At 40.9% G+C, this 12,702-nt stretch overlaps 1 protein-coding gene across 3 annotated transcripts in view; it reads left to right on the top strand.

The window, feature by feature from the left end:
- Cfap20dc (CFAP20 domain containing) overlaps positions 1–12,702 on the top strand; it is a 218,539-nt gene that overhangs the window by 167,638 nt on the left and 38,199 nt on the right. For all 3 annotated transcript variants that reach the window (XM_034498162.2, XM_076931532.1, XM_076931531.1), the window contains exon 14: positions 5,924–5,985. In XM_034498162.2, coding sequence (XP_034354053.1) covers positions 5,924–5,985 — 62 coding nt within the window. The remainder of the gene's footprint in view (positions 1–5,923; positions 5,986–12,702) is intronic.

Raw genomic sequence — 12,702 nt, 5'->3', positions numbered from 1 at the left:
TGTTCTCAGCCAGCCTGCCTGCTCTTCCATCCCACTTTCCCTTTGGGACACACCCACTGGTTTGTTTGGATTTTGTTTCGGTTTGGTTGTTCCCACCATCTGCTCTGCTTACATGGTGGCTAACTTTTTATTAAAGAATTCTTTTACATTCATTTATCTGTGAGGGGTATGCACCATGGCACAGGAGTATAGGTTGGAGGACAGCCTGGCAGTTAGTTGTTCTCTTCCACCATGGCAGTCCCAGGGAATGACTGAAGTCAGTTGTCAGGTTCTGTGGAAAATACCACTACCTGCTGTGCCAGCCCCTAAAGAATTTATTTTTAAATTGTTTTATACTCATTGCAGGACCGTAAGTTACAGAAATATCAGATAAATGTCCCTGTCCTCCCATACATTCAGCCTTCTGCCTTGTCATTGGGTCAGCTCTAGCACTGAGCAACATTAAATATCAAGTGGCCCCAGTCCTGGGTATCGAACCCATAAAGACACTCGAACAGGATGCCAGACGGCTGCCTGTCAGTCATTGATTAAATGAAACAATCAGTAATATACACACTAAATAATTCCTTTTTACTCTAAAGTAAACTGGTTTTCATCAGCTCCAAAATAAACATCCGCTTTGTTTTGCTTAAGTAAATCTTGAGTGGCACGTGCAATATTTTATGTTAAATATTGATAATAAACATTTACCATATGCCCAGAGAAGCTCTCCCTCTGAGCAAGGCTTCATGAGCAATTGTATGGAAAGGAGACTGAGTGAGGCCTCGTCCAATATCTGCCCTTATGGGAAGATGTCACAGATGCTTCAGTGTGGAACTAGAGAGTATACACAGAATACAGTGACATTTTTAGCAAAAGCTGTTGTGTTTGCCACAAGCTCTGATTCCTAGCATCAGTACAATCCCAAGCAGTATGTACTGTTTAAAAGGTGTTTAGATGTAATAAATTAGTCATTTCAAAGTGTAATTAAATGTAACCATATTTCTCCTCACAAATTGGCTTTTGTAGCCTTCTTAAGCTAAATGAATCAAGCCTACTGAGAAATCCATTGGCCTTTGACAGACAAATTTTTCAAAGTTTCTAACTTAGACCCAAATTCAATTAAAACAATACTTTACAACTTCTGTGGAAACCAGGCTACAAGCGATCGATTTTAGAGGCATTCTGGAAAGAGTAGCCCTCGAGAGATTTGTTCAGAAACTGGGTTCTAGGCAGCCTTGGGGAAGGAAGGAAGACTTAGTTACAATCAATTTTTAAGTAAATGTGTACCTGATTTTGATTGGCAACAACATGAACGCGTTCCATTCATGGTGAGTGTGTGGTGAGGGCACATGCATGCGCACACACACATGCACATACATGAACACAAATGTAGTTTCATATGATCACCAAAACAACATAAAGCTGTTCTGGGCCCAAATCCTATGTTGGTCGTTAACTAGAATCACCTGTAAAATGAATTCACCAAAGGGCCTTTCCATGTTGCCTTACGGCAGCAAATGAGCCAAGCTGCCAAAACAGGAACCTGTTTTGACAAGTTTTCTTTTTATGGCTACTGGGGCTATACAGGGCCGTGCACATGGACTGAGGCTCTACAAGCAAAGATGTGCTTGTACTTGTCTGGTTGAGCTTACATACTGGTGTCCCCACTGCCACCCACAGAGCTTAGCTAACCACCTTAGCTGGTTTCCTTTTTTAAAAAAACAAAAAACAAAAAAACAAAAACAAAACAAAACAAAACAAAAAACTACTTCAATTATTTCTGCCCCTTCATGAACCTAGAGTCAAGAAAAGCACACCTAATGTGCATGCTGTTCTCTGTGTTGATGCCTCAAAGCTATCATTTCTTCAAATTAGAAATCCCCATACCATAACCTAATATCAAATATATAAGCCTTCCCAGCTTGGAAAAAGTGAGCAGGGGGACTTAAATGCTCATCTTATGCATCCATCAATGTGGCATATTGCAGAGCAGAATATTTGGAGGAAAATGAGGCAAAATTCACTTAATAAAATCCCAAGCATATGCTGAGGTTCTCAGACAAGTTATTTATGGCCTTGATTAACCTTGCGATATTATTGCCATTTTCAATAGATTTTACATAACAACATAAAAATATTGTCTGTACCTCTCAACATAGCAGGATTATCTTATCTCTTGTTCTTTTATTTAGCCTTCCCTGCTCTCCCTTACCTCAACATTTCCAGCAAATTGATCATAGGAAATCAAAGCTTCTGGGTGGTGGTTAATTTTATGAGCGCCGGTTCCTGGAACTAGGGCATAGCAACAGCGCCACCAAAAGGACAGACTCCTCAATTGCTGGGCTCCAGTTCACTTGTTTGCCAGGAGCTTTTCTGTGCTTTACATGATTCCAGGCTGCTGTGCCTACAAAACTGGCATTGTAGGTGTTTCATACCTATTAGGTCTTAATTTCTTCTAATCTCCAGAGTCATTAGTTCCTCAGCTCTTTTGGGATATGCTGGGCTTGTTTTTTTATCTGGGTAAACTCAGAAGGTAGGGGTTTGATTGTGCTGTGCTGTAGATAAAATCAGATGAAACTTAGAAATGATGCAAGAAAACTGATATTAGAGCCACAGTAATTTCTGTGCTGTCAGGAGAAAATATGGCTATGTGTGAGTTGTTCTGGGCCTAGCGACCACGAAAGTCACCTTACAATATGAATGGTCCTTATTCTCAGAGTGTGTGCTGCCTGCTATATCTTAACTACGACAGGCCCACATTTATCAGTGTGCTTAAAAATGTACTGTCGTTAATTTTAAATGTATAGTGACATGCCATGAGGGTCAAATCAAGTGAATTTAATTTATAAAAATCTGACAGTCTCATATACTTCAGACAAATGTATCTTGGGACTGCTTCTTTTCTCCGTGCCGTGCCGTGCCGTGTACTGAATGGATCCTGCCCCGTTGTTATTCAGAAACATCGTATTCTACATTCTGCTTGAAATCCCGAGCAGCATTAAACAATACAAACAAACTAGGGTTGAGATGGAGCCTCACTGAATGGGTACAAATTCTGGCTGCACTATTTCCTGGCAGGCATGGTCTTGGGTTAATACTAGTAGCTGAATATCCTCTTCTAATAAATGGGGTTAATTATATATAGTTCATGGGCTTGCTGTGGGGCTCAAATGAGATAATCTCTCTCAAGAATTAGCATGAAGTAACTGCGCAGTAAATCTAAGTCGCTGCAGTTGCTGTTGTGGCTATTTGTAGACACAGTAAGTTGCTGCCGTTATTGGTATTGGTGTAGTTACTTCTAGGCATCAGTAATGGTCTTTTGCATCTACTTCCAGTATTCTCTAGATACGGCTAAATTCTAAAATCAAACCTTGGTTTTATTTTTCTATCACAGATACCATCACGGGATGTTACCTACCTAAAAACAAATTTGCTGATATGTATATATAGAAACACAATAAACAGAAAATGTCTCCTTTACTACCCACCCTAGTTCCATGGCTCATATGTTTTTCATGACACAAGAGCCCACAAAAAGGGAAAAAAAAAGACCCAGAGAAATGGTTAATGGTTACACCTATGTCTTCCAAGAGAAATGGTTACTTGCATATTTCATGCTAGATTAGACAGTGGAAATTCATGGAGAAATATGATATAATAAAGGGAAGCTTAGCCAGGCCTTTTGATCAGCCTCCTCCCCGTGTTCCTGCCCCTTGAGAGAAGAGCGTTCCTTCCTTCTGGGTACAGGGAGGGTCACATACGGATGTTGAGCCCTGGTTCAGGGGCAGACCACAAACTCCTTCCTCAGTTGTATGAGGTACAGAGCAAGGGAGGGGATTTCGACCTTGTCGCTGTTTCTGTTTCTCAGTGCAAGATACCACGTGTGGGGTAGCACATCTTCAGCCCCATGAGGTCCAGTGGGTGAGGTTTGGCTTCAGACAGACAGCCTCTGGTCTTTCTACCTCTTCACATGAAGTTTTTCCTCCTCAGAAAAGCTGCTGTTGAATGTTTCCAAATACTTGTGAGTCATTATTGGCTGCGCCTTTTCCCCCCTTGTATCACTGAATCTATTTTATGTTATCTAAACTTGACCAAAGATGGAGAGGGACGAGTGCACAATGCAAAGAGCTGCACCACCAACACAGTCGGCACTTTCCAGGGAAGGACAGACAGCATCTGGAATAAGGGCTCGGGATGCATGTACATGGAACCAATGGTTATAAAATTCAGGAGTGGACATTTGCTTGAATATCAGAAAGTTCTGGAAATGCCTGTGGAAATAAATAAGCAGAAGTCCATTCACCGGAGGCCTTGGTGCTGCGGAACTACTGAGTGAATACCAATGACTCCATTATTGGGAATAATTTCCTATACCAGTGTGAGCTGATCCAGAGAAGCAACTCTTGCTATGAAATAATAAAGACTAAATTGTCAACTAAATTTCACTTGCAAATCGCTGAAAGTTTGATTTCTCTGGTGAGATGAGTTATGCCTTATGACATATTTCCCTTCCACTGTTCTCCCAGCTGTTACTTCTGATTACCGAGATGGTGCTGCAGATCAGTCACCAAAGTATCTGAGAGCACTGAAATGCAGGGTCACCACAGGGAGCCAGGCCAAGTGATTCTCACACGGGCGACTGACACATATGAAGGAACACTTGCAAGACAGTGTAAGAGTTTACTCTTACAAACCCCACCACCTGTGGTATTAATATTTTAGGACCCTTAAAATAAGGATTATGTGGGGAATGAGGAAGGTAGTCTCTTTATGTATAGCCGTCACAGCCACACCACACACCACTCAACACACAACACCACACACCACACCAGACACCACATACTACACCACACACCACTCAACACACAACACCACACACCACACCAGACACCACATACTACACCACACACCACACACATCACACACCACACACTACACCACACACCACACCACACACCACACCACACACATCACACACCACACACTACACCACATAGCACACCACAGCTGTTGACCTTGGCTTGGGCTCTGTACTGAGGGACCACATTTACACACTGGGGTAAGGAAGCCTTAACAACCCCACTGGGAGTAGGAGTTCTGTATGCAATTCACAAATACATGACAAGTTCCAGCGTATAATAAAATATGAAGTACAAAATAAAGTGGTTTCCGTGTTAGAATTTTATCATTGTTAGCCACATAAGGAAAATATTTAGAATTATCCTCCAAATGGAGTTGGTGTTAGCTGTAACGAACTTTCTCCCCAAAGAGGAAAAGAAATCAAGTTTTATTATGGGCATTAGTTTATTTTTCTGTCTTGTGTTTTGCTTTTTGTTTGTTTGTTTTTCGGTTGTGTTTCAAGTAATGATGACGGGTTTATTGTGGGGGTTTGAGAGTCCTCATCTCTATTAGCCCCACTTTGTCAGCTCCTTTTGACCAGTGCTCACAGTTGTCTTATACAGTTGGGGGACCTAAGACTCACATGAATAATCCAAATTAATGGCGATGGAAGAAGTGATCCCCGCAAACTCACTGGCATTGAGACATTACTATGTTTTGCTGTGTCTCTAGTTACTTTCAGTGCTTTCAAAAAAAAAAGAACTTGGTTTCTTTTGCTGTCTCTGGAAACAGCAGCAGCATAAAGACTCCACAAGGAGAGCTTTGTTTCCATTGCACATGCTGTTGAGCGTTATAGCCAGCAATTAAAGTGGCCTGGGTTTCATGGGTTAGATCACCCTGTGACTTGCTGGGTCTCTTGGAGCCTTTGCCTATGCTGTGAAGGGGACCCAGCTCTTTCCTGTAGATGGAGTATCAGAAATAAGATATCAAAAAATGAGAACTGTTGATATCAAAATATCAGAAATGAGGGTTGATGTGAAGGTGTGCACAAAGGTCACCAAGCTGATTGGTTTCTTCCTCACAGATGCTTTGTCTCTTTCAGCCTGTGAACCAGGGCCGTCACTATCAGAAAGAAATGAATCCACCTTCTCCATCTAACCCTCGGTAAGAATCATCAATAACCTACATTGTTTTAATTACCATGTTATTGGTATAATTATGTATAATCATAGCTACATGGTTTTTATTAAAGCCCTTTGACTTCAAAGGTTATTTTTGGTTACATGAAATGTATTTGCTAAACTCTCCAAGTGTCTCCCAGGATCCTTATTTTGTTGGTGGTGGTAGTGGTGGTTGTTCTTCTTGTAGTTTCTTTGTTTGGGGGACTGTTTGGTTTGATTCACTTTTGATACAAAAGTCTTACCATGTAACAGCTGTCCTGAAATTTTCTGTATAGATCAGACTGGCTTTGAACACACAGAGATCCATCTGCCTATGCCAGCATCCAGCCAGAGTTCATCTCTTTTGAAGTTTTATTTCATCCACTTTTCTTATCCAAACAGTATAGTAGTGGGAACGATCCAGCCGTGTTCACACCTGGCTACAGGGTTTTGAGCAAGAGACCTAACATAAGGTCACTCAAGCACAATAATTACTTCATGATATTTTGAGGAAGTTCAAAAAGGCAAGTACATGAATGATTCTTGGCGCAGTTGCTGGCACGTGGCAAGCTCTTATGAGCAATAACTTATGATTTTCATAAACATGCCATCTTAATAGGTAGTTGATGTCTTTAATACAAGTGTTTTATATTCCTTTAAATTTAACAAGATACTATATAAAAATTCAAATGAACTTTTTTCATAAATTTGTAATCTCAAAATATTTTGATATATTAAAAATATTATTGGCTTCTGGATCACTTGTTAACATAATTTTAGGTTGGTCAGGAATAAACAAATCTGAATGATAGTTTAAAACACATATAATCACCAGTCCACAAGAGGCTAGGATAGGCAGATTGCTACAAGTCAGAAGGCAGTCTGGACTACATGGTGAGCCTCAAAAAAATATATATAGTATTGTAATACCTGCCTCCTTATACATATTTATGGAAGCTAGTTAATTCCAATGAATCATTACTTCATTACTGTTTGTTATGCACTCAAGGGTTATTGGAAGCCAGTGAATCTCCAGCTCTGCTAACAGGCTTAGTTACAGGAATGCACCTCTGTGAGTTGCCCTGCACAGTAGGCTGACAGCAAGGAGAACATTGCTTTCTGGCTCCAGGGTGCTGTTTGTTACATCGTGTTTGAGTTCAGACCACCATGACCTGATGCAAAGACAACCTTGCAGTATTGAGAAAGCTGGGAAGGGGGAGAAAGGAGCAGAAGGAATGTGTTTAATTAGAACACTATGCTGCATTCTAGAATAGGACAGTCAACTCTCCGGATGGTCTGGGAACTAAAAAGCCAGCCGGCAGCCAGGCAGGGTCCCTTCACCATCTCTGCTTCCATCCTCCCTTCTGGCCCATTCTTCTCTCTGATCACTAGCTCTGTCTACTTCTCATTCCAAATATGTCTGTCCAGCAGTGCCTGAGATTATATATATCAATCTGCATATGGAGGCTAACAAACTATGTCTGAATCTCAATTTCTACTTTCAAGGTGATTGGCTTAGATTGGACCAAGAATCCAATTTCTGGTCAAATCTGCAGTGAATAGTCAGCTGAGCCGTGGAAAGGTGCTAACAAGGCTCCTGGGAGACCATCTGCATGGCTTAGAGAACTTTTATTAGAACTGGGAATATTTATGACATGAGAAGAAATTAGCACTCACCCTTGTGTTCCTGGTCCATGCACAACTTGGAGACTTGTCACTGTTACAAATAATGAGTTTAAAAATGAAACTATAATTTCAGTGTATATAAGAAGGAATTGTCACATAGATAGATAGATAGATAGATAGATAGATAGATAGATAGACGATAGATGCATGAATGGATAGATAGATAATTATAATTTCAGTGTATATAAAAAGGCATTTTCACATAGGTAGATAGATAGATAGATAGATAGATAGATAGATAGATAGATAGATGACAGATTAATAGATGGGTGGATGAATGGATGGATAGGAAGGAAGGAAGGAAGGAAGGAAGAAAGAAAGAAAGAAAGAAAGAAAGTGCCACTTGCAAACCCGCATAATACATTTCTTTTCTGTCTGTAAAAAAAGCTAGAAACTCAACTTTAATCCTAACTGTAAGAACTCGAGAATTTGTAGTTTGAACAGTGAGAATGGCAGTAGGAGATGCTAGATTCCAGCCTTGACTGCAGAAGAGGAACAAAGGGACCCTCGTTTCATCATCATCCAAATGCTAACTGGTACATTATCTCACTCAAGTCTTCACTCTTTCTAGATGTCATATAATAATACAAATACCCTCATGAGTAAAAGGAAAAACTTGGAGTTAATGCTGTCAGGTCCAACTGTAGGATTCTGTGACTTCCACATGACTCATTCCCACTACGAAGAGTCACATGGTTTGTGTTTATTTCACCAAGCTGAATGAGTGATGGACATTTTGATAGGGTAATATGTGACTCTGACTACCCCTTTTCCAGATTCATTCCAAAAGATAGAATACAAGAAAATTCACCAACAGAACAAACATTATTTTTATGCAACCAAGTGCTGTTCATTCACTTAGGAAAAACTAGTTTACATTTCTACATAATGAAGTTTAGAAGAACAAACTAAAAAAAAATAGAAGGTATTTTCAACAGCATTTGCTAGCAGATTAGCCAGTTTCATACATATATATATAGTTATATAGTTATATATATTATGTATATAACTATATATAGTTATGTAGATATATAGTTACATAATATATAACTATAAATATATCATATATATAGTTATATATCATATATCATATAACTATATATGATATATTTATAGTTATAACTGTATATATTATATAACTAGTTATATAGTTATATATATTATATAACTTGAAAAAGCCTATAGCTTATGTGCCGTAGCTCCTGATTCATAAATTCAGCAGCCTGGGGCATTGAGAGAAAGGCATTGTTGGTCTGTAAATATAGAAGATGGTAAAATTCTGAGATCAGCATGTGTTATCATCATATAGAATGGGATGGAATGACTAATGTGATACATGTGATTTAATTTCAATCAAAGGCTAGCATTCTGCTTTGGATTGATATTTATTGTGTTTCTTAAAAACCATACCCTACACTTTATGTCTCAAAATATATAGGACTTTACAGTTAGGGGGACAGATAGTTAATATGAAAGCAGACATGAGAAGCTAAGTCTCTAAGTACACCCTCATGGATAAATGAACACCTAGCCTGAATCCTAGATGGGAAGTTTTGCATGGGGAGAGTCTGAGCTGTGGGTAAAAAGCAGGCATTAGTATGATTATAATCAGACCAGAGTCAGGAAGCATCGGCATATATCCCCACCAAGAGGACAGCAGAGTGTGGCCCTGTGACAAGTGACCACGTTAAGTTCTGTGGAATGCTGCAACTACTCCAAGCATCTCAGAACCTAAGATTTTTAAATCACATATCCTTGTGCACACAGATGTACAGATTTAGAGTCAACTTTCAATTAACTTCATTAATGTAACAGAACAGTCAGCATCCTCGGGGTCTTTCGTTTACATTTTGTTCTGGAAAGATTTTCACTTCTGAAACATAATTGCTTTCTTTATTTTGGGTGTGCAGATTAATATCAGAGATAATATACAGTCCACAAAGCAAGCAAATTCAGGTGATGGAAAGTTGGCTTCAGGTTGGAAATAGCTAAAACACTGAATACATTCATAGCTTGTTTTCCTCGCAGTGAAAGCATTCGCTTGTGCTCTCGGGGCAGTGCTTGACACTGGATCAAGGTAGGATGCAATGGTAATCATTTTCCCAGGAAAATTACAGTCTAGGAAGTGAAATGTATATGGTTCACCTCATCACATACCCCAGCGTGTCTCAATTTGCAGCAGAGCCATTTTCCCATACATCCTTAGGCAGGGGGTGGTATTTCCTATTATTTTTTCCTAATGCACCAACTGATATTTAGGCAGCCTCTCAGACGATAGGGCCCTTCCCTCCCCATCTTCTGATGCTACCTCGTGGGGCACTGACAGCTTTTACAAGGTGTAGAAATGGCTAACATAATCTAATACAATTTAGAGGAGTGTGGAGCAGGAGGAAACAATTTCACAGTTCATTCATGTTGAGAAATGTTTCCTAGCATGTAAACTTGCATGCTGCCAAACAGAGCAAAATGGATGCCGTTTGCAGCCTCAGGTCATTTATTTCAAAATACCATCTATGGGCTTGCGGGTTTAGAGCCGTCCCTTAGGCACAGCTATTTCTATGTTTATGTAGACTCCTCAGAACAGTGCAGGGTACTTTAGCTCAGGAATGAATGTCATGAAGTAAACTGTGATTGTGTTCTGGTTGTGTGTTCATGTGGATAGAGTTGACTGTCACTCTTACCTATGGAATAGTGATGCTAGCTGCTATTTCACAACCTATTGTAAATTTAGGGAGAGGAAGGAATGGGCTCAAGGTTTTCCTAAGGTTCTAAATGTTTATGGAAATAAACAATATCGAAAACAGTTCGAGTTCCCAAGCAGCAGCAAATGGCATGGCTTTCTAAAGTGTTTGATGTTTATCACTATCTGCAGGTTGTTTTTGGTTGGGTTTTGCTGTTGTTGTTTCTTTAAATGTCATTATTGCAGATTACGTTAGGATCTAAATCCTTTGCCGCTTTTCCACATTTTTGTGTGGTATGAACATACTTATAACTGCAATTATCTGATAGAGCTCTGAAGACCCTGACAAAAGATTAATAACCCATGACCTCAGTTCCTGCTGGCTCAGCCCGCCTGGTGGAAGCCTAGCATGTGCAGGCTGCTCAGCCTCCTTTATTTCTCTCTCCCCACTTGTCAGGATTCTGCCTAAGACCCTGCCCTCTTCTAGTGCTCAAGCCCCTTTTCCTCTGGCACAGAAAAAGAGACGATGTGCAAATAAGTCCATGGAACTTGCACCCAGGCTCCTCTTTCCCTTCTTACATCTGGATCATCTCAAAACAGAGGACTGAAACTCTCCTTCCTCAACAACCATCTCATTCTTCTTTTGTTCTTCCTGCTGCCTGGGTTTGCATTATGTCTTGCTCTGCACATACAGAGGGCAGATTGCTCTGGTCATTCATTTCTCTTGCTATCTCTCTATGGGAAAAGACATCAGCACCTCTTGATTTTGGTGTTCCATTACTACAGATTCATAGTTGTCTGAGGCTCCAATTCTCCATATTTAGAGCTCCGCTGCTCATGTGTTCAAGGCCTGTGTCCAACCTTGGTGCCACTGGGGAGGAGTGGAAGCTTTCTATGTGGAGCCCTCATTGGAAGAATCACACCATTAGAGGTGTGCCCTTGAGGGTGGGCAATGTGGAGACTCAAGCTCCTCCCCCTCCACATCCCCTCATCCTCCTCTTACTCTTCCTCCTTGTTCTCCTTTCTTGCTTCTCTCTCTCTCTCTCTCTCTCTCTCTCTCTCTCTCTCTCTCTGTCTCTCTCTCTCGTGTGTGTGTGTGTGTGTGTGTGTGTGTGTGTGTGTGTGTGTGTATGTATGTACCTTTTGTTTGTCACAGAGTGAGCAGTCTGCTGCATGTCCCTCACTGTGGGATACTCGTCCATATCAACAAAGCCAATAACAAAGAATTGAAATCTCTTGTCTCTGAACCAAATTAACCCTTCCTGCTTTTAGCTTAGGTGTGTGTTACCGTGATGGAAAGCTGAGTAACACACCTTCTGTCTCTTATCTGTTTCTCCCTCTTGCCTATATTGTTGTCTGGGTGAGGATAGGTGCTCCATCAGCCTTTGAGTTAAGGGAACGAGGGAAAGAGGAGAAGGAGAGACAAGTGGTGGTACCTGGGATACAATGGGAAAGGAAACTGCTTATCCTGAATGTTAGTATGTTCTTTTGTGTGCTTGTTGGAAAAGGTCTGTTTGTCTAGACCAGTCATTCATATCCGCTTTAAGAAGTCAGTATCACTTGTTAGCCATGTGTTTGGGTTACCTCTGCTGAAGAAGGTGCAGGTAGCCCTCGATGGCCTAGATAAGCAAATGGAGCATTGTTTTAAAGATGCACAGTTGTGTCTATGTGTATAGATCTAAATGCACATATATTGTGAGTAAGAAAAAGGGGTAAGAACTTGAGCCTGAGGATGGCACATTTAATTCAAGCATCTTCCTCCCACCCTGCCCTTTTTGTGAAGAGATCCTGGAGACCACTGCTCTACTATGAAAACAGACGTTTAAGACATCTAAGCCCCTTTCTCTCCAATCTCCAGCCAAAGCCAGATTTCAGAATGGCTTTTCTTGCCTCTGTGCTGCCTCAGAGAAAGCCCCCAGGGAGAAGATTGCCAGAAACAAACCAAATCCCTTGAGAATGTCTTTGTGCTTTTCACCTCCAGCCACTCATAACCCAGGACAGTAACCCACCCAACTCAGAGAACCATCTCTCCCCTGGGCTGTTCAGCAATTTATCTGCAGAACCATGTGGATGAAGAGCAGACAGCTCGTGGTCACCTGCCCGCCACATCTTCCTCCACTGCCTTTAACTCTTGCTGACCTGTCCATTTATCTTTCAATCCTTTGCTCAAATCCCAGACCCTAAGTAGCCATTGCAGCAAACAACTGGCAACCTGGGTACCCCTGCCCACCTACTCAAGATGACTTTGTCTTTGCTTTCTTTTCTGTTCATTCCAGGACTTGCCTCTAAGCTGAGTGACCCTATTCTTCGCAAACTTGGCAGTGACTAAATCTCTCTTAGGCTTCTGGCACTCAC

This window comes from Arvicanthis niloticus, chromosome 3 (assembly GCF_011762505.2).
Source record: "Arvicanthis niloticus isolate mArvNil1 chromosome 3, mArvNil1.pat.X, whole genome shotgun sequence".
In the NCBI taxonomy this organism is placed as follows: Eukaryota; Metazoa; Chordata; class Mammalia; order Rodentia; family Muridae; genus Arvicanthis; species Arvicanthis niloticus.
This window is presented reverse-complemented; position numbering and strand designations above follow the sequence as displayed.